We start from the raw sequence: 23,200 nt of genomic DNA, 5'->3' as shown, positions 1-23,200 counted from the left end.
CAGAGCCGAAATCTCTCCCACTGACATCACTCGTGATGTCAGTGGGGCCGCCCCCAAATGGAGGCGTTCACATGGGAACGCCTCAGTTTGGGCAGCCACTCCCCCGGCCCGCCCACCAAAGGGGGCATGCTGTCATTCAACATCGACAGCACGCCCCCTTTTGGTATGAGACCCGGAGCGACGGATTGCCCATCGCTATCCGGGTCTCGCGCATGCGCACGACGGAGCCGGCTCCAACATGTGCATGCGCACTGGGCCACCATTGAACCGGTTGCGAGCGCTCAGCGTTTGCGACCGGGTCTGAATCAGGCCCAGAGTCCCAGCTCACAACACTTTTGGGGTTCCGAGTAGAACAGAGTCCCGGCTAACGATCACTTTTGGGGTTTAGAGTAGGAGAAAGTCCCAGCTCACAATCATTTTTGAAGTTCCGAGTAGAACAGAGTCCCGCCTCAGGATCACTTTTGGGGTTCCGAGTAGAACAGAGTCCCAGCTCATGATTACTTTTGGGGTTCAGAGTAGTACAGAGTCCCGGCTCAGATCACTTTTGGGGTTCCAAATAGAACAGAGTCCCAGCTCACAATCACTTTTGGGGTTTCCGAGTAGAACAGAGTCCCGGAACAGGATCACTTTTGGGGTAAAAAGTAGAACAGAGGCCTTGATTCAGAGCCGGACGGTCTGACAGAGCGCTCGCTCTGAATCAGGGCCGTCCTTCTTCATTTTTAGAGCGGCCTCCTGGACGCTCATATAGCTGTGGGTGACCACCCACAGCTATAGCGAGCGGCCAGGAAGATGGTCGCGATGGTCAAGACCATCGCAACCATCGGGCTTGCGACGAGACCCTTGTGGTAGGGTCTCGTTGCCGCAAGCCCTGGAGTGCTTTTGGCTCTATCAGAGCCGAAAGCACTCCCACTGACATCACTCCGTCGTGCGCAAGCGCACTGGGCCAACATCGACCCGCTTGCGAGCGCTCAGCGCTCGCGAGCGGGTCTGAAATAGGCCCAGAGTCCCGGTTCAGATCACTTTTGGGGTTCCGAGTAGAACAGAGTCCTGGCTCAGATCACTTTTGGGGTGCAGAGTAGTACAGAGTCCCAGCTCAGGATCACTTTTGGGGTTCCAAGTAGAACAGAGTCCCAGCTCAGATTACTTTTGGGGTTCCAAGTAGAACAGAGGGCCTGATTCAGAGCCGGAATCAGGGTGTTTTTTTTTTTTTTTTTGGTGCGTCCTCCTGGACGCTCGCATAGCTGTGGGTTACCACCCACAGCTTATGCGAGCGTCCATGATGATGGTCGCGATGGTCAAGACCATCGTGACCATCGGGCTTGCGACGAGACCCTGCGGTAGGGTCTCGCTGCCGCAAGCCCTGGAGTGATTTCGGCTCTATCAGAGCCAAAATCACTCCCACTGACATCACTAGTGATGTCAGTGGGGCCGGACCCAGACGGTAGGCGTTCCCATGGGAACGCCTCTGTCTGGGCAGCCACGCCCCGGCACGCCCACCAAAGGGGGCGTGCTGTCACTCACCATCGACAGCACGCCCCCTTCGGTGCGAGACCCTGAGCGACGGCTTCCCCGTCGCTCGCCGGGTCTCGCGCATGCGCACGACGGAGCAGCCTCCATCGTGCGCATGCGCATTTGGGTACCATCGACCCGCCTGCAAGCGTCCTGCGCTCGCGAGCGGGTCTGAATGAGACCCAGAGTCCCAGCTCACTACCACTTCTGGGGTTCAGAGTAGTACAGAGTCCCAGCTCAGGATCACTTTTGGGGCTCCGAGTAGAACAGAGTTCAGGCTCGGGTCTGCTGTAAGTTTGAAACTCGGATTTAAAAAAAGAAAAAATCCTTGGTTTTGGATTGCAAGTAAACATATCTAAATTACATGATTTTAGCTGTTTCTATCAATTTAAAAGAAATCCAAAACAGAAAAGAACCAAAACGATTGAGGGAGGTTTTGCAAAAACCAAAACCAAAACACGGGGGTCTGCGCACATCTGTAGTATAGGGAACAATTTTGGTTAGAATCCCATGCAAGTAAATTTAGAGGCAAATTTGAGGGGGGGGGTTGGGGGTATCTTAGGAGTCTAAAGCATCAAAGTGCTTCATGAACTCTCCCCAAAAAAAGCAGCAACATTAATGTCTGCTCCCTTATTCCTAATAAAGGTTCTAATCATGTCAGGGGATCATATGGGATCTTGCATCAGAGAACCATCCTTTCTCTTCTGCAACCTGTAAGGGAAATGGTGATTGGCTGATTTTAATTATAGATAGTTACAGAATTCTGGGAAGTTTTACGTCTATCTCACTTCCAGGAATCCATTAAGTCTGTCAATAAAAGTCCATCATCCATCTAGGCTTTAAAATTATATAACTTAAATAATAACCACTTATCAACAAGAGCATCTTGCTGTCTGTAAAAAGGCTAAATGGCAATCTCGGCATGGATGAATGACATCACTCCGGCCCTGCCTGAGAGCGCTGCTTATTGAATGCCGGCTTCACTGCAGAGCATCACTCCCATCTATACATTAAATCACATTATTTACAGCGAACATATGTCATCGTTATAAAACGGTTTATTCAGACTATATTTTCTGAAATCGGTACAGTAGAAACATAAATGAGTAAACATTATGAATATAAATCGTATTTCACTATGTGATTGAGCCAAAGCAAAGAAAAAGTTTGAGACATAGGGGGGTCATTGGGGCGGAACACTTGTGAAGTAAGGGCGCATTGCTCTGCTGCCTGTTGCAATGGTTTTTACCAAATTTGCTAACCGTACTGATTGGAAATTTGGGTGAAAATGACCATCACCAAGTCCAAAGGCCAGCATGCATGGTGTAGTGGTTACCATTACTGTCTCGCAGCCCTGAGTTCATGAATCAAATTTCTAACCTAGGTAATATAAGTATGGAGTTTGTACGTTCTCCCCGTGTTTGCGTTGGTTTCCTCTGAGTGCTCCCATGTCCTCCCATATGCCAGATATATACTGGTAGAATAATTGGCTTATGATAAAGAATTAACCCTAGAGTCGTGCATGTGTGTCCATGTGGCAGGGAATATAGGACCTCATTCAGACCCGCTCGCAAGCGCTATGAGCTTGCAAGCAGGTCGACGGTGGGGCACTGCACATGTGCTGCGCGCGTGCGCAAGCCCTGGAGCGAGTGAGAAATTCACTCGCTCCGTAGCTCGCTACAAACGGGGCGGCTGTCGATGTTGATCGACAGCTCGCCCCGTTTTGTAGGCGGGGTGGGAGGGTGGCTGGACAAATGCCTGCCGTTTGTGGGCGGCCCTACTGACATCACTCGTGATGTCAGTAGTGAGCTTCCTGCTCTATTAGAGCAGGAAGCTCTCTGGGGCTTGAAGCAGGCGAGACCCTACCCACAAGGGTCTCATCGCAAGCCCGATGGTTGCGACCATCGCGACCATCACCTGGCTGCTCGCAAAAGCTGTGGGTGGTCACCCACAGCTTAGCGAGTGGCCAGGAGGCCGGCTAAAAAAAAACACGTGGCCGCCCTCCTTCAGAGCGAGCGCTCGCTTTTTGCGAGCGGCTCTGAATGAGGTCCATAGACTGTAAGCTCACAGGACAGAGACTCTGAAATATTCTCTGTAAAGCGCTGCAGAATATGTATATAAATAACAAATATACGATAAGGAATATTGTACACAGGTCATTGTGTCGAAATATGCACAACAGCCCCCCCACTCTTACAGATCAGCGCATACATTTTACCACAGATGAGGGACGTCTATCTGCCCTGCTCGTTAGAAGGTGCGCCTCGTTAGAGCATGTCTCGCACTAATGATAATAACAACATTAAAGGACGTCTTACATCACACCTGGGTGACAAGGAGAAAAGCTGTAACTGTGTCCAGTCACCTATTATATCAGTGAGAGCTGCTTCAAGTAACAACACTGGGGTTCTCCTAAACTGCTGCTGCAGGGGTACCCCACACTGCTGCGAGTCCGCCCGTCCTCGGTGTCAGCAAACACCACTGATGTCTTACTATCACCCCACGCCGGCCTCATGGGGCCACTGGCAGACCTCCACCCACTAAAATGCGCACACTAATACACCGTGAGCCCCGGCACGTGACCGTTGCAAAACACTAATCCTTCCCAAATCTCACTTAATACCCTCAGCTAACAAAGAGACACAAGTACTCGTCCTCTGGTGCGATGTCTGGGTGATATCAGCGATAATGACGGGACATAGCTGTGTGTTTGCATACGATTAGCAGGAGGAGGAATACTGGACCCTCTTCACCTCCTCGCTGTGCACTAATCCAATGTTACCGAAACGTAATTATAGTGGAAGAAGCTGTGAGCTGGGGAAAGGATGAGAGATATTTATCATTTAGCCGAGAGCTGTCGGTGCTTAGGACAAACTTTCAGCAAATCCAGTTGTAATAGAGACAAAGGAGTTTATAGGGAACGCAATTTGCACACCATTGTTTACTGATTTCTCTTTAAAGCTCGGAGGCGGGGGAAGGAACATTGGAGGAGGCAAAGACAATGGACCGTGACTCAGGCATTAGTGGAAAAGCGGACGCTTCTCGCCAGACTTTTTGGTGCCCTGTGCCAGAGAGAGCATTGGTGCCCCCCTCATTTTTCAAAGGGACATAATGCACCCAAAAAAGGGCCATGGCTTCATGGGGAAGGGCCAGGATAGAGTTAGGAGAGGCCAGGAGATGCTGGGGATGAAATAAGAGGAAGCTACAAACAAGAATGATAGTAAACAAAAATTTGACAGGCTCAAACAGCGGCCCCTGACCTGTGGTACCCTGTGCGATGGCACCGGCCTCACTACCCTAGCTACGGCCCTGCTTCTCGCAATTATCAGCATACCACACATACGCAGCTTTGCGGATATGAGAGCGGACGGTCCACTTCACATGTGCTCTGTGCATGAACGGGCATATTTGGGGGGTAACCGTGGGAGTGCAATGGGCATGTAGCCAGACTTACGTTTTTAGGCGTGCGTACGGAGAAGCAAGGCCTTTGTCAGATGGATCTTTTGGACCCAGTATGTGATGGGTTCAAAATCTGGCTGACGTGGAAGCCTGGACTTGCGCTCGCTTTGCGTCCAACTCGTTATCAGGTCCGATGAATTCAGGTTTAGATATTTGGTGTTTAAGGAAGCACTGGCTCACCCGTGAGGAAATAGCTGTTGGTGATACAGGAGAAGACGGACGGAGAGAGGACAAGGGCAGAGAAGTAAATTTGAAAGTATAAAGGGTGAAGAGAAGGAAGACAAGGAGACCAGATGATACGGGGCCAAAGGCAGAAGGGAAGGGGCCAAGGACAGAGGACATGGACAGATGAGGAGAGAAGGGGGCCAGGGACAGAATTGAAGGGGCCATGGACAGAGCAGAAGGGGCCAAGGACAGAAGAGAAGGAACCAAGGACAGAGGAGAAGGGGACAAGGACAGAGGAGAAGGGGCCAAGGACAGAGGAGAAGAGAAATGGCCAAAGACAGAGGAGAAGAGAAGGGGCCAAGGACAGAGAATAGAAGGGACCAAGGACAGAGGAGAAGAGAAGGGGCCAAGGACAGAGGAGAAGAGAAGGGGTCGAGGGCAGAGAAGAAGAGAAGGGGCCGAGGGCAGAGAAGAAGAGAAGGGGCCAAGGACAGAGGAGAAGAGAAGGGGCCAAGGACAGAGGAGAAGAGAAGGGGCCAAGGACAGAGGAGAAGAGAAGGGGCCAAGGACAGAGGAGAAGAGAAAGGGCCAAGGACAGAGGATAAGAGAAAGGGCCAAGGACAGAGGAGAAGGGGCCAGGGACAGAGGAGAAGGGGACAGGGACAAAGGAGAAGAGGCCAAGGACAGAGGAGAAAACAAGGGGCCAAGGACAGAGGAGAAGAGAAGGGGCCAAGTAGAGAGGAGCAGACAGAGGAGAAGAGAAGGGGCCAAGGACAGAGGAGTAGATTAGGGGTCAAGGACAGAGGAGAAGGGGCCAAGGACAGAGGAGAAGGGGCCAGGGACAGAGGAAAAGGGGCCAAGGACAGAGGAGAAGAGGCCAAGGACAGAGGAGAAAACAAGAGGCCGAGGTCAGAGGAGAAGAGAAGGGGCCAAGGAGAGAGGAGCAGAGAAGGGGCCAAGGACAGAGGAGAAGAGGCCAAGGAAGGAAGAGAAAAAGAGAAGAGAAAGGGCTAAGGGTGAAATATTCTGCAAACCAATAGACTGTGCCAGAAATCTAGCTGCATCAGAGAAAATCTTAGTGTGTGAAATTGCCAAAGAATATTTTGTATTGCATCTCAGCTACTTTACGCTTCAGCACCCTGAGGACAAACTGCGCCAGAGGCAACATAGCCACAGAGGACACTGTTATCTACGATAAACTCCCCTCCCGCCTTTAGAACTCAGTGGACTTCAATAGCCTTAACCAGCAATCACATGTAATAATCTCTGCAATCAATAAACACAGAGGGTGAGAGAACCAACCTGTCCCCAGGGGACAGACTTATATTTACTCAAATTCATGTCACCTTAGTTATACTTAAATACGTTTCATCAGAAATAAACATGTTCCATTCCAGACAGATCGATTATTTTAATTCAATTTAATGCAAAGATGAAAATTTGCATTGAACACTGAAACTTTGTAATCAATATAAATATATAAATACATCATCTTTGCATCGATTTCTGTTCCAATGTCTGTATTAGAGTGATAGAATTATATTATGATCATGTACAGAGGTCAGGTCATGTTGGGGGTGTAGTGTCCTATGTCTGTATACAGTGTAATAGATGTGTATTATGATCATGTACAGTGGTCAGGACATGTTGGGGTGTAGTGTCCTATATCTGTATACAGTGTAATAGATGTATTATGGTCATGTACAGTGGTCAGGACATGTTGGGGGTGTAGTGTCCTATGTCTGTATACAGTGTAATAGATGTATTATGGTCATGTACAGTGGTCAGAACATGTTGGGGGTGTAGTATCCTATGTCTGTATACAGTGTAATAGATGTATTATGGTCATGTACAGTGGTCAGGTCATGTTGGGGTGTAGTGTCCTATATCTGTATACAGCGTAATAGATGTGTATTATGATCATGTACAGTGGTCAGGACATGTTGGGGGTGTAGTGTCCTATGTCTGTATACAGTGTAATAGATGTGTCTTATGGTCATGTACAGTGGTCAGGTCATGTTGGGGGTGTAGTGTCCTATGTCTGTATAGGGTATAATAGATGTGTATTATGGTCATGTACAGTGGTCAGGACATGTTGGGGGTGTAGTGTCCTATGTCTGTATATAGTGTAATAGATGTGTATTATGGTCATGTACAGTGGTCAGGACATGTTGGGGGTGTAGTGTCCTATGTCTGTATACAGTGTAATAGATGCATTATGGTCATGTACAGTGGTCGTGTCATGTTGGGGGTGTAGTGTCCTATGTCTGTATACAGTGTAATAGAAGTGTATTATGGTTATGTACAGCGGTCAGGTCATGTTGGGGGTGTAGTGTCCTATGTCTGTATACAGTGTAATAGATGTGTATTATGGTCATGTACAGTGGTCAGGACATGTTGGGGGTGTAGTGTCCTATGTCTGTATACAGTGTAATAGATGTGTATTATGGTCATGTACAGTGGTCAGGACATGTTGGGGGTGTAGTGTCCTATGTCTGTATACAGTGTAATAGAAGTGTATTATGGTCATGTACAGCGGTCAGGTCATGTTGGGGGTGTAGTGTCCTATGTCTGTATACACAGTGTAATAGAAGTGTATTATGGTCATGTACAGTGCTCAGGTCATGTTGGGGGTGTAGTGTCCTATGTCTGTATACAATGTAATAGATGTGTATTATGATCATGTACAGTCGTCGGGTTAAGTTGGGAGTGTAGTGTCCTATGTCTGTATACACAGTGTAATAGATGTGTATTATGATCATGTACAGTGCTCAGGTCATGTTGGGGGTGTAGTGTCCTATGTCTGTATACAGTGTAATAGAAGTGTATTATGGTTATGTACAGCGGTCAGGTCATGTTGGGGGTGTAGTGTCCTATGTCTGTATACAGTGTAATAGATGTGTATTATGGTCATGTACAGTGGTCAGGACATGTTGGGGGTGTAGTGTCCTATGTCTGTATACAGTGTAATAGAAGTGTATTATGATCATGTACAGCGGTCAGGACATGTTGGGGGTGTAGTGTCCTATGTCTGTATACAGTGTAATAGAAGTGTATTATGGTTATGTACAGCGGTCAGGTCATGTTGGGGGTGTAGTGTCCTATGTCTGTATACAGTGTAATAGATGTGTATTATGGTCATGTACAGTGGTCAGGACATGTTGGGGGTGTAGTGTCCTATGTCTGTATACAGTGTAATAGAAGTGTATTATGGTCATGTACAGCGGTCAGGTCATGTTGGGGGTGTAGTGTCCTATGTCTGTATACACAGTGTAATAGATGTGTATTATATGATCATGTACAGTGCTCAGGTTATGTTGGGGGTGTAGTGTCCTATGTCTGTATACACAGTGTAATAGATGTGTATTATATGATCATGTACAGCGGTCAGGTCATGTTGGGGGTGTAGTGTCCTATGTCTGTATACAGTGTAATAGATGTGTATTATGGTCATGTACAGCGGTCAGGACATGTTGGGGGTGTAGTGTCCTATGTCTGTATACAGTGTAATAGATGTGTATTATGATCATGTACAGCGGTCAGGTCATGTTGGGGGTGTAGTGTCCTATGTCTGTATACAGTGTAATAGATGTGTATTATGATCATGTACAGCGGTCAGGACATGTTGGGGGTGTAGTGTCCTATGTCTGTATACAATGTAATAGATGTGTATTATGATCATGTACAGTGGTCGGGTTATGTTGGGGGTGTAGTGTCCTATGTCTGTATACCGTGTAATAGATGTGTATTATGGTCATGTACAGTGCTCAGGTCATGTTGGGGGTGTAGTGTCCTATGTCTGTATACAGTGTAATAGATGTGTATTATGATCATGTACAGAGGTCGGGTTCTGTTGGGGGTGTAGTGTCCTATGTCTGTATACAGTGTAATAGATGTGTATTATGATCATGTACAGTGGTCAGAACATGTTGGGGGTGTAGTATCCTATGTCTGTATACAGTGTAATAGATGTGTATTATGATCATGTACAGTGGTCAGGTCATGTTGGGGGTGTAGTGTCCTATGTCTGTATACAGTGTAATAGATGTATATTATGTTCATGTACAGTGCTCAGGTCATGTTGGGGGGTGTAGTGTCCTATGTCTGTATACAGTGTAATAGATGTGTATTATGATCATGTACAGTGGTCAGGACATGTTGGGGGTGTAGTGTCCTATGTCTGTATACAGTGTAATAGATGTGTATTATGATCATGTACAGTGGTCAGGTCATGTTGGGGGTGTAGTGTCCTATGTCTGTATACAGTGTAATAGATGTGTATTATGGTCATGTACAGTGGTCAGGTCGTGTTGGGGGTGTAGTGTCCTATGTCTGTATACAGTGTAATAGATGTGTATTATGGTCATGTACAGTGGTCAGGTCATGTTGGGGGTGTAGTGTCCTATGTCTGTATAGGGTATAATAGATGTGTATTATGATCATGTACAGTGGTCGGGTTATGTTGGGGGTGTAGTGTCCTATATCTGTATACACAGTGTAATAGATGTGTATTATGATCATGTACAGCGGTCAGGACATGTTGGGGATGTAGTGTCCTATGTCTGTATATAGTGTAATAGATGTGTATTATGATCATGTACAGTGGTCAGAACATGTTGGGGGTGTAGTATCCTATGTCTGTATACAGTGTAATAGATGTGTATTATGATCATGTACAGTGGTCAGGTCATGTTGGGGGTGTAGTGTCCTATGTCTGTATACAGTGTAATAGATGTGTATTATGATCATGTACAGTGGTCAGGTCATGTTGGGGGTGTAGTGTCCTATGTCTGTATAGAGTGTAATAGATGTGTATTATGCATACATGTCTACCCTCCCAGTTTTCGCGGGAGGCTCCAATTTTTCGGGTAACCCCCCGCACCCCCGGAAGGGTAGGCATTTCTCCCGCATTCTGCCCACTTCCTAGTGAAGTGGGCAGAATTAGGAGAATACCCGCGGCAATCGCGGGTCTCCGTGAAGGGGGCAGGGATTAAGCTGTGATTCTGCATGAATCACAGCATTTGGCCCCGCCCCCTATGTAAATTGTGCCCAATCGTGTCAATTTTACAGTGAGGGGGCGGGGCTTAATGACGCAAATCGTCAAGCCCCGCCCCCGTTGGCCCCCTGCTGCATCTCTTACCTGGGCTTCTCCCGGGAAGAGAATGTTAAAGGTAGGCAACCCTGGTATTATGATCATGTACAGTGGTCAGGACATGTTGGGGGTGTAGTGTCCTATGTCTGTATAGAGTGTAATAGATGTGTATTATGGTCATGTACAGTGGTCAGGACATGTTGGGGGTGTAGTCTCCTATGTCTGTATACAGTGTAATAGATGTGTATTATGGTCATGTACAGTGGTCAGGACATGTTGGGGTGTAGTGTCCTATGTCTGTATAGAGTGTAATAGATGTGTATTATGATCATGTACAGTGGTCAGGACATGTTGGGGGTGTAGTCTCCTATGTCTGTATACAGTGTAATAGATGTGTATTATGGTCATGTACAGTGGTCAGGACATGTTGGGGGTGTAGTCTCCTATGTCTGTATACAGTGTAATAGATGTGTATTATGGTCATGTACAGTGGTCAGGTCATGTTGGGGGTGTAGTGTCCTATGTCTGTATACAGTGTAATAGATGTGTATTATGATCATGTACAGTGGTCAGGTCATGTTGGGGGTGTAGTGTCCTATGTCTGTATACGGTGTAATAGATGTGTATTATGATCATGTACAGCGGTCAGGTCATGTTGGGGGTGTAGTGTCCTATGTCTGTATACGGTGTAATAGATGTGTATTATGATCATGTACAGCGGTCAGGTCATGTTGGGGGTGTAGTGTCCTATGTCTGTATACGGTGTAATAGATGTGTATTATGATCATGTACAGCGGTCAGGTCATGTTGGGGGTGTAGTGTCCTATGTCTGTATACGGTGTAATAGATGTGTATTATGATCATGTACAGCGGTCAGGACATGTTGGGGGTGTAGTGTCCTATGTCTGTATACAGTGTAATAGATGTGTATTATGGTCATGTACAGCGGTCAGGTCATGTTGGAGGTGTAGTGTCCTATGTCTGTATACAGTGTAATAGATGTGTATTATGATCATGTACAGCGGTCAGGTCATGTTGGGGGTGTAGTGTCCTATGTCTGTATAGAGTGTAATAGATGTGTATTATGGTCATGTACAGCGGTCAGGACATGTTGGGGGTGTAGTGTCCTATGTCTGTATACAGTGTAATAGATGTGTATTATGATCATGTACAGTGGTCAGGACATGTTGGGGGTGTAGTGTCCTATGTCTGTATACAGTGTAATAGATGTGTATTATGATCATGTACAGTGGTCAGGACATGTTGGGGGTGTAGTGTCCTATGTCTGTATACGGTGTAATAGATGTGTATTATGGTCATGTACAGTGCTCGGGTCATGTTGGGGGTGTAGTGTCCTATGTCTGTATACGGTGTAATAGATGTGTATTATGGTCATGTACAGTGGTCAGGTCATGTTGGGGGTGTAGTGTCCTATGTCTGTATACGGTGTAATAGATGTGTATTATGGTCATGTACAGTGGTCAGGACATGTTGGGGGTGTAGTGTCCTATGTCAGTATACAGTGTAATAGATGTGTATTATGATCATGTACAGTGGTCAGGACATGTTGGGGGTGTAGTGTCCTATGTCTGTATACAGTGTAATAGATGTGTATTATGATCATGTACAGCGGTCAGGACATGTTGGGGGTGTAGTGTCCTATGTCTGTATACAGTGTAATAGATGTGTATTATGGTCATGTATACAGTGTAATAGATGTGTATTATGGTCATGTACAGTGGTCAGGTCATGTTGGGGGTGTAGTGTCCTATGTCTGTATACAGTGTAATAGATGTGTATTATGGTCATGTACAGCGGTCAGGTCATGTTGGGGGTGTAGTGTTCTATGTCTGTATACAGTGTAATAGATGTGTATTATGGTCATGTACAGCGGTCAGGTCATGTTGGGGGTGTAGTGTCCTATGTCTGTATAGAGTGTAATAGATGTGTATTATGGTCATGTACAGCGGTCAGGTCATGTTGGGGGTGTAGTGTCCTATGTCTGTATACAGTGTAATAGATGTGTATTATAGTCATGTACAGTGCTCGGGTGATGTTGGGGGTGTAGTGTCCTATGTCTGTATACAGTGTAATAGATGTGTATTATGGTCATGTACAGTGGTCAGGTCATGTTGGGGGTGTAGTGTCCTATGTCTGTATACGGTGTAATAGATGTGTATTATGGTCATGTACAGTGGTCAGGACATGTTGGGGGTGTAGTGTCCTATGTCAGTATACAGTGTAATAGATGTGTATTATGATCATGTACAGTGGTCAGGACATGTTGGGGGTGTAGTGTCCTATGTCTGTATACAGTGTAATAGATGTGTATTATGATTAGGGGTGAGCGGGTTCGGATTTCTGAAATCCGAACCCCCCCGAGCCCCCCCGATCCGAGTCCGATCCGAATCAGGCTCGACTTTTCCCGCCTGACTCGGATCTGAAATCGAGGCAAAACGTCATCATCCCGCCTTCCGAGTCTCGCGGGTTTTGGATCCTATATAAGGTACCCACGTCGGCGCCATTTTCTCACTCGGCTGTGGACAGTGAAGAGGGAGGGTGGGAGTTAGGGCTGTGTAGTGTAGTGTAGTGTAGTGTAGTGCTGCTGTTGTCCACTACTTCAAAGTCCATAGGGGCTGGCTGTGTTGTGCTGTGCTGCTGTTGTTAATAGGGGCTGTGTCCACTACTTCAAAGTCCATAGGGGCTGGCTGGACTGTGTTGTGCAGTCAGTTCTCCATAGGGGCTGTGTCCACTCCAAAGTCCTGTGCAGTGTCCCAGTCCTAAAGAGGTGCTGTAGTGTTGTCCAGGGGGTGCTCTGTCCATCAGGGGTGCTCCCCCCAAGTGCTAAAAAAATAATATATTTTCTGTGTTTGTGAATTGTGTGCGCAGTAGCCGCACGTGCATCAACAAAGTAGTGCCAAGCGTGCGCCTGTGTCATAAGTAAAGGGCCGGCTGGCTTGACCGTTAAAGGGTGCTGTAACCCCCGAAAGTACACTCCAGTCCAAACCAAAAAAAAATTATTTTCTGTGTTTGTGAATTGTGTGCGCAGTAGCCGCACGTGCATCAACAAATTAGTGCCAAGCGTGCGCCTGTGTCATAAGTAAAGGGCCGGCTGGCTTGACCGTTAAGGGTGCTGTAACCCCCGAAAGTACACTCCAGTCCAAACCAAAAAAAAAATTATTTTCTGTGTTTGTGAATTGTGTGCGCAGTAGCCGCACGTGCATCAACAAAGTAGTGCCAAGCGTGCGCCTGTGTCATAAGTAAAGGGCCGGCTGGCTTGACCGTTAAGGGTGCTGTAACCCCCGAAAGTACACTCCAGTCCAAACCAAAAAAAAAATTATTTTCTGTGTTTGTGAATTGTGTGCGCAGTAGCCGCACGTGCATCAACAAAGTAGTGCCAAGCGTGCGCCTGTGTCATAAGTAAAGGGCCGGCTGGCTTGACCGTTAAGGGTGCTGTAACCCCCGAAAGTACACTCCAGTCCAAACCAAAAAAAAAATTAATTTCTGTGTTTGTGAATTGTGTGCGCAGTAGCCGCACGTGCATCAACAAAGTAGTGCCAAGCGTGCGCCTGTGTCATAAGTAAAGGGCCGGCTGGCTTGACCGTTAAAGGGTGCTGTAACCCCCAAAGTACACTCCAGTCCAAACCAAAAAAAAAATTATTTTCTATGTTTGTGAATTGTGTGCGCAGTAGCCGCATGTGCATCAACAAAGTAGTGCCAAGCGTGCGCCTGTGTCATAAGTAAAGGGCCGGCTGGCTTGACCGTTAAAGGGTGCTGTAACCCCCGAAAGTACACTCCAGTCCAAACCAAAAAAAAAATTATTTTCTGTGTTTGTGAATTGTGTGCGCAGTAGCCGCACGTGCATCAACAAAGTAGTGCCAAGCGTGCGCCTGTGTCATAAGTAAAGGGCCGGCTGGCTTGACCGTTAAAGGGTGCTGTAACCCCCAAAGTACACTCCAGTCCAAACCGAAAAAAAATTATTTTCTGTGTTTGTGAATTGTGTGCGCAGTAGCCGCACGTGCATCAACAAAGTAGTGCCAAGTGTGCGCCTGTGTCATAAGTAAAGGGCCAGCTGGCTTGACCGTTAAAGGGTGCTGTAACCCCCGAAAGTACACTCCAGTCCAAACCAAAAAAAAAATTATTTTCTGTGTTTGTGAATTGTGTGCGCAGTAGCCGCACGTGCATCAACAAAGTAGTGCCAAGCGTGCACCTGTGTCATAAGTAAAGGGCCGGCTGGCTTGACCGTTAAAGGGTTCTGTAACCCCCAAAGTACACTCCAAACCAAAAAAATATATATTTTCTGTGTTTGTGACTTGTGTGCACTGTGGCTGCACGTGCATCAACAAAGGAGCAGCGCCAAGCGTGCGCCTGTGTCCCATAAGTTAAGAGCCGGCTGGCTCATTTCTTAAAGGGTGGTGTAACCCACAAAGTGCACTACTCTCCAGCAAAAATAAAAAATTATTTTCTGTGTTTGTGTGCGCTTTAGCCGCACGTATATATATCAATATAACATAAATGGAGGACCAAACTTTCTCTGATAAAAATAAAATAGGGAAAGATCAAGAACCACTTCCTACTAGTGCTGTTGCTGCTGCTGGGAGTTGTTCATCATCCCAGAGAGGAAGTAGGAACATCACTACTTTTACTAAACAATTGACCCTCCAACAGTCCCTAGCGAATGAGGATGAAGTACGACAGCAGTCATCCTGAAGCAAAACGTATAACTGAGGTCTTGACTGCTATGTTGGTGTTAGACGTGCGTCCGGTATCCGACATTAGTGCAGTGGGATTTAGACAATTGATGGAGGTAGTGTGTCCTCGGTTCCAAATCCCGTCTAGATTCCACCTGCATCCTCAAAGCAGCAGCGACAAGCGTGCGTCTGTCTGTTAAAGGGTGGTGACACCCTCAAAGTGTGCTACACAAACAATAAAAATATTCTTCTTCTTTTTTCTGTCTTTGTGAATTGTGTGGGCTGTAGCCGCACCTGCATCCTTAAAGCAGCAGCGACAAGCGTGCGTCTGTCTGTTAAAGGGTGGTGTAACTCACGAAGTGCTCCAAAAAATAAAAAACTATTTTTTTAATGTGTTTGTGACTTGTGTGCGATGTAGCCGCACTTGCATCCTCAAAGCAGCAGCGACAAGCGTGCGTCTGTCTGTTAAAGGGTGGTGACACCCTCAAAGTGTGCTACACAAACAATAAAAATATTCTTCTTCTTTTTTCTGTCTTTGTGAATTGTGTGGGCTGCAGCCGCACCTGCATCCTTAAAGCAGCAGCGACAAGCGTGCGTCTGTCTGTTAAAGGGTGGTGTAACTCACGAAGTGCTCCAAAAAATAAAAAACTATTTTTTTAATGTGTTTGTGACTTGTGTGCGATGTAGCCGCACTTGCATCCTCAAAGCAGCAGCGACAAGCGTGCGTCTGTCTGTTAAAGGGTGGTGACACCCTCAAAGTGTGCTACACAAACAATAAAAATATTCTTCTTTTTTCTGTCTTTGTGAATTGTGTGGGCTGTAGCCGCACCTGCATCCTTAAAGCAGCAGCGACAAGCGTGCGTCTGTCTGTTAAAGGGTGGTGACACCCTCAAAGTGTGCTACACAAACAATTAAAATATTGTTCTTTTTTCTGTCTTTGTGAATTGTGTGGGCTGTAGCCGCACCTGCATCCTTAAAGCAGCTGCGACAAGCGTGCGTCTGTCTGTTAAAGGGTGGTGACACCCTCAAAGTGTGCTACACAAACAATTAAAATATTGTTCTTTTTTTTTCGGTCTTTGTGAAATGTGTGGGCTGTAGCCGCACCTGCATCCTTAAAGCAGCAGCGACAAGCGTGCGTCTGTCTGTTAAAGGGTGGTGTAACTCTCAAAGTGCTCCAAAAAATAAAAAACTATTTTTTTTATGTGTTTGTGACTTGTGTGCGATGTAGCCGCACTTGCATCCTCAAAGCAGCAGCGACAAGCGTGCGTCTGTCTGTTAAAGGGTGGTGACACCCTCAAAGTGTGCTACACAAACAATAAAAATATTCTTCTTTTTTCTGTCTTTGTGAATTGTGTGGGCTGTAGCCGCACCTGCATCCTTAAAGCAGCAGCGACAAGCGTGCGTCTGTCTGTTAAAGGGTGGTGACACCCTCAAAGTGTGCTACACAAACAATTAAAATATTGTTCTTTTTTTTTCGGTCTTTGTGAAATGTGTGGGCTGTAGCCGCACCTGCATCCTTAAAGCAGCAGCGACAAGCGTGCGTCTGTCTGTTAAAGGGTGGTGACACCCTCAAAGTGTGCTACACAAAGAATAAAAATATTCTTCTTCTTTTTTCTGTCTTTGTGAATTGTGTGGGCTGTAGCCGCACTTGCATCCTCAAAGCAGCAGCGACAAGCGTGCGTCTGTCTGTTAGAGGGTGGTGTAACCCTCAAAGTGTGCTCCACAAACAATAAAAATATTCTTTTTTTTTTTCTGTCTTTGTGAATTGTGTGGGCTGTAGCCGCACCTGAATCCTCAAAGCAGCAGCGACAAGCGTGCGTCTGTCTGTTAAAGGATTACATCGGTGACAGCATCCAAGTAGGCATGTCAGACAGTCCGTACCTGTACTGGCAGGAAAAAGAAGCAATTTGGAGGTCCCTGTACAAACTGGCTCTATTTTACCTGAGTTGCCCCCCCTCCAGTGTGTACTCCGAAAGAGTGTTTAGTGCAGCCGGGAACCTTGTTAGCGAAAGGCGTAGGAGGTTGCTTCCACAAAATGTGGAGAAGATGATGTTCATAAAATGAATGATCAACTCTTCCAGGGAGACCAGCCTCCAGAACGTACAGAGGGACCTGTGGTTCCAGCAGGGACGAATTAATACTCTGTGAGGATGAGGATGTACATAACACTGAAGAGGGTGAGGAATCTGTGGATGAGGAGGATGAGGACGACTTCTTGCCTCCGTAGAGCCAGTTTGTGCAGGGACAGATTAATTGCCAGCTTGTTTTGTGGGGGCCCAAACGAACCAATCATTTCAGCCACAGTTGTGTGGCAGACCCTGGCGCTGAAATGATTGGTTTGTTAAAGTGTGCATGTCCTGTTTATACAACATAAGGGTGGGTGGGAGGGCCCAAGGACAATTCCATCTTGCACCTCTTTTTTTTCTTTGCATTATGTACAGTTTGGGGCCTAGTTTTTCAATGCCATCCTGTCTGCCACTGCAGTTTCACGCCTAGATGGGTCACATGTTTGTGCCGCCCACTCGTGTCGCTTAGCATAGTCATCCAGCTACCTCGGTGCAACCTTTTGGACATAAAAACACTATTGTGAGGTGTGAGGTATTCAGAATAGACTGGAAATGAGTGGAAATTAAGGTTATTGAGGTTAATAATAGCATAGGAGCAGAAAAACCTACAAATTCTGTGATTTTAGCTGTTTTTATGCTTTTTTTAAAAAAAATACAGATCCAAAACACAAAACCCAGAACCCAAAACACGGAAGGGTGGTTTTGGCAAAACTAATCCAGATCCAAAACACGAAGAAAGATCCAGATCCAAAACCAAAACACAAAACACGAAAAGTGGCCGGTGCACACCCCTAATTTTATGATCATGTACAGCGGTCAGGACATGTTGGGGGTGTAGTGTCCTATGTCTGTATACAGTGTAATAGATGTGTATTATGGTCATGTACAGTGGTCAGGTCATGTTGGGGGTGTAGTGTCCTATGTCTGTATACAGTGTAATAGATGTGTATTTTGATCATGTACAGTGGTCAGGACATGTTGGGGGTGTAGTGTCCTATGTCTGTATACAGTGTAATAGATGTGTATTATGGTCAGTATATGTGAATAATAGACATGGACGACATTTGTGGCTCAGGAGATATTACATAGAGATGAGCTAGAGGGAGATGAGACGATCTGTCTGCTGAATGAGACATACAGTACATCTCCCGTTCATATTGCAGCTTTCCGGGTCCCTGGCTATGTAAATGAGCCTCAGATTGCGAAGATTTCCCTCTAACCTCCAGGGACTGTATTATTATTATTAGGAAGGATAAATGAGTCTGATAATGTTGTCCCAGTGTACCGCTGCCCTTAATGGAGCTATTACTTGCCAATAGGTTTCCCAAATAATGACAGAGAGAGGAGTTTGTAATATGTGCTGCAAGGCCCAGATAATCTGCGCCGGGGGCAGCAACAAGCTATTGTCTTGCAGAGATACATTATGTTCCACACTAACTGCCCTTGAGGGTCTCTATTATGTGCAAACACAAGTGTTCCCAGGATAGGAGCCCCCACCCCCATTCCAGCCCATCACTGCTATCTGTATGAGACTTGATGGGCTATTAATGTGCGCAGAGCAATTAATTAATAGTCAGGCTATATAACAGCAGATAAAGTTACCTGTGCTGCTTTTAAATAGAAATCATCATATATATTTAAAAAAAAAAAACCACCCTGCTCAGAATATGCGCCATAGGGTTAGATAACACGTTTTGACAATTAGTAGTTAAAGGCTTCAAGTGCCTGTGATCATTATTAAGAAGACAGTGGGCCTGATTCAGACCCACTCGCGTGGGTCGATGGTGTGCACTGCGCATGCGCACGACGGTGGTGATGTCAGTAGGGCCGCCCACAAACACCTCCATTTGTTTAGCCGCCCCCCTTCCCCGCCTACAAAACAGGGCGAGCTGTCGATCAACATCGACAGCCGCCCTGTTTTGTTGTGAGCCCCGGAGCGAGTGATTCCTCACTTGCTACGGGTGTTGTGCATGCTGCGCTTGCGCACTGGCCCACCATCGACCCGCTTGCGAGCGCTATGCGCTCGCGAGCGGATCTGGATCAGGCCCTAGGTCCATACACACATATATATATAAATATACATACACAGACACTCCATATACATACCAAGCAATGCCCAATATATACCATACATATCATATGCCACAGGCTTGCCAACCTCTGCCCAAATAATAGAATCCTTGGGGTATACTTACTTAAGATCTTTTTTTTTTTTCAAATCGGCTGATTCGCCGCGGCTTCGAGGGATGGATTTAAAACGACAACAATTATACACGCACAATCAGGCCCGTTTGGTGTGTATTACTATTGTCTGGACTGTTGCCACGTCTAAAACATTAAGACATTTTTTTGTTTCCTTTCCGTTTTGTTAAGGTGTGAATCATACCTGTCTCAGCTGTGTTCTCATGGATTGTACATTCCCGATATAGTGGCTGAATCTCTCTCGAATATCTTGGATTTGAGCTTTTTCTGAATTACGACGCGCCATCTCCGCAGCCGGTGATAGGCCCCCGCAGCCGGGGATCATACTTGCTCTCTGTAACGGAAAATAATGCTTTAAGATAAGTCCAGAGGGGCAGTCTCATCCAATCGCAGATTAGGCCACTCCTTTGTTCTATTATTATTACTTATCTGGTATGATTGATGTTCATATTGGGGGCATGTATCATATATTTTTATATCCGGGCAATAGTTAGTTATGTGCTACTCAAGATGGGCTGAAATTCTCCAGGTCCTATGTTTGCGATCCATTTTTTGAAAACCTTCCCACGTACAGAGCTGGCCCAATCCAGTCTAGACTATTAGGAATGAGAGGTTGACGCCCGGCCCTTTACGCAGGGCACAGCTTACCTTGCCAGGCTCTCCACATAGGGGTAAAACTTGTTCCATGTGTGGTCTAACCATGCGCCCCGGCCTGAACTGCATGCACTTTAGGGGTTTGCAAACTGTCAGACATCGGGTGAGTGGGAAGTGGCTTAGCGGACACACAGACATGGTCTATCTTATGGGCGTGTTATGGGAGTGTCGCTAAAAGCGGTTGTGTACACAGGTGCTCGACAGCTCACATAGGCAGCCTTACGCGGACACAGAAACCGCCTTAGGACATGTGCAAGTTCGGTGGTGACAGTGAGACCAATGAGGCATCTAAAGCCTCGCCAGGCCTGATTTAGAGGTGCAAGCAATCAGGGCCGTAGAGAGCGGCCACGGTACTGAGAGGGGGTGTGGCCATGGCGCCTCTTAAAAATGTGAGAATACTACGGGGCCCATTTATCATTGATCGCTTTTGCAACGCGATCAGGGCATGCCAGTAACGCCCCTGATCGCACAGCAAAAAGCAATCTAATCAGCCGGATGTATCATCCGGGACATGGGCTCCGTCCCTGTGATGTGTATCTGGAGAGCTGCCGTCCAGCGCATGGATCCCTCCGCCGGCTAATAGTGCGTGGTGTAGCCCATAGGCTACAGCGGCTAACGTCATCTTCAGATGGCGCTAGCTGCGGGGGCCAATATATGGCAGGCATCACATTCCGGATATTGGTAAATTTGGCAGCATCGCTTGCCCCATAGAAACCTATGGGGGAGCCGGCTGCCAGCAGTAATGGGGGGATCACAGCAGGTATCGGAGATACCTGCTGTGGTCCCTTCTTAATACATAGTATTTGAGGCAAATCCCTGAAAACGGGTGTTTTTGGGGATTTTACGTCAAATATATTTTGATAAATGGGCCTCTATGTGCGGCGCGCTGTACAAGGGGGCACCGGCGACCCCACAGAGGGGCATTTGTCCTCCCTAACAGCTGCTGCACCCACAGGCCGGCAGGGAGGAAGGGTCGTGAGGGCAGAGGACGTGTGCACTCAAGAGGAAGCCTCCCTCCATAGGTGTCAACGGCTGTGGGCGGAGCTATGTGATCTGCAGGTGGCGCCCTGCCTCCTGAAGATCACATTGCCCCGCCCACAGCAGTTAGCACCAATGGGGAGAGACTCTGTCTTGAGTGCACACGCCCCCGCCTCCTCGCCACTGCACAGGGGAGGCTGATACTTCCTCCTGAGTGCATACGCCCAAGCCCCGCCCCCTCCTTGCCACTGTACAAATGAAGATTGATACTAGCAGCAAATTCCACCCCTGAATCAGGCCCACCAAGTGGCGTTATCAGAGGTTACGGACACTGAGAGTGGGCGTCTCAGTCCTTGCACAGTCATACGCACAGATATACACCTGGGGAGGGCTCTGCAGCGTCATTTTCATAAACTCGCAGACGTGTGACCGTCAAAAGCATCAACTCCGTGAGTTTATTTACAGTATATAATTATAAACACACGCTCTTGTATTAAAAATATAGAAATACAATGCGGCTTCCCTGGCAGAAAATAAGGGCAACAGTAAAACATAAAATACATACAGATAAGCGCATGTCCCCATTCCGCGGTCTGGACGATTTGCATGACCAGGACTATAAAATGAGTTAGGAGCTGATTGGTTGGTACTTTATCTCACTCCACTTTATCTTTCTCCAAGGCTTGACACATCTCCCCCCTACAAGTGTATAAAGGCTGTGTAGCCTCCGGGTAATGCAGAAACGCGCCACTAATTGCGCAATCGCAGCCCCTTACTGCTCCTTTAGACTCCTCATCCCCTCAACACAACATATCATTTTCGCATTGGCGCAGAGTGGTGATAACCATACCCTGCCCGCATGCAGCTTGGCGCACCCTTATTCGCCAAGTCCCTCCCCCTCCATCTTATTTGCCAAACCCCTCCCATCAGTCCTGAAATCGACAGCGTCTTTGTCATTTTGGTTTTACATCTATTAAACTGTCTGTGTTAAATGTAGCAGACCAAATATTTTTTTTCTCTGGTAATAGTTATTAGTATAGGCCGACCACACATAAACAAATCTTATACATTGTAATATTGGACCTGATTCACTACGGATCGCTAATCTGCTTATACACATGCAACGCAGGTGCCCTTATCAGCGGTGATATGCAAATGTCTGCATTCGCATTGCGATCGCAGCCTAACATAAGGACGCCCCCCCTTACTCACATCTGTAAACTTGGGTAACATAGCGAAATAATCGGGAACTACGAGTAACATCGGACCCATACACACAGATAAGGCAGATCAGACCTCACTCAGGAACTGCTAACTTCAGCGCACGCTATGAGGCCTCAGGCTGCGTACGGTATCGCAGTGGATAATTTATGCACGTCCATGCAACGCCGTTGAAATGCACTGCCACTCCTGCGCTCGCCCGACCACCCACCCCCGTTGTTACCAAAAACGGCACTTCCTGTCCGCGTGGTCACTGCGATCGCACTTCCGATCGTAGCGGCAGGTTCGCGCACGCACACTTGCGATGTGTACGCATGCGCAGTGGGAAATAATCGTCCGATTACGTGCGTCTAAGCAACTTCGATCCTTGCTGAATCAGGCCCATTGAGTCTTGTGGGTTTTTGTGGTTTATTTTTGCAGGGAACAATTTTCCCAATCACTGTGCCTCGTAGCGTTAGTTCCTATCTCTCCTCTTTGCTCTGTTATGTATCTCATTTTCCAAGGCCAACAAAAGAACAGGACAATAGCATTCTACATAAGCAAATATCCCATAGGTAGTAGATATTGTTACATAGGATATCACCGGTTACTTACTGTCCGACACTTCCCGAGGATGAACCTGTGAGATTTGTTCCCAGGAAATCTCAGCAGTATGTGAATCAGATTAGTGATCCCTCATTTCACCAGTGAGTCCAGTTTCCCAGGGATGCAGATTTGTTGACGGTTGCTATGGGTGACAGTGTGACTGACGGGTACAATGTGAGGCGGGGACAGGGTTGGTATCGTGGGGTTGTAGCTGTCAGACAACTTTCACATTTCGACTCTCATTATTTGCTCTCCATTGTGCTCAACCCTGGTAATGCAGAGCGCGGGTACACACAGGAGTTTCTGTGTGTCATCCTCACATAGAAGTGTTAGTATATTATCTGCTGTACATGAGTGGATTTTAATTTAAATACAGTAGGTTTATACTGGAAAAAAAAAAAGTTGCCACGGTATGCAGAGGGGCGCAGGCAGGTGGGCCCTAAAAGAAGAGGAGTGCGCCTATAATGGGGAACAATCAGCCTCAGGCTCAAGGTTTTTGGGACCAAAAACTGTAGAGAGCGAAACAAAAAGAGTATAAAAAAAAAAAAAGTTTACAAAAATCTGATTTGGACGTTTCT

At 46.8% G+C, this 23,200-nt stretch overlaps 1 protein-coding gene across 4 annotated transcripts in view; it reads right to left on the bottom strand.

Annotated features, from left to right (window-relative positions):
- The window catches only part of LMNTD1 (lamin tail domain containing 1), a 149,314-nt gene extending 126,608 nt beyond the window's left edge, over window positions 1-22,706 (bottom strand). For all 4 annotated transcript variants that reach the window (XM_088454809.1, XM_088454810.1, XM_088454807.1 and 1 more), the window contains exons 1-2: window positions 22,632-22,706; window positions 19,369-19,518 (exon numbers count right to left, since the gene is read on the bottom strand). In XM_088454809.1, coding sequence (XP_088310935.1) covers window positions 19,369-19,509 — 141 coding nt within the window. In that variant the 5' untranslated portion in view covers window positions 19,510-19,518; window positions 22,632-22,706. The remainder of the gene's footprint in view (window positions 1-19,368; window positions 19,519-22,631) is intronic.
- Window positions 22,707-23,200: the final 494 nt, after the last annotated feature.

Source organism: Taudactylus pleione, unplaced genomic scaffold (genome assembly GCF_031769625.1).
Source record: "Taudactylus pleione unplaced genomic scaffold, aTauple2 ptg000634l, whole genome shotgun sequence".
NCBI lineage: Eukaryota > Metazoa > Chordata > Amphibia > Anura > Myobatrachidae > Taudactylus > Taudactylus pleione.
The sequence above is the reverse complement of the archived record's forward strand: the minus strand, read 5'-3'. Positions and strand labels throughout refer to the sequence as shown.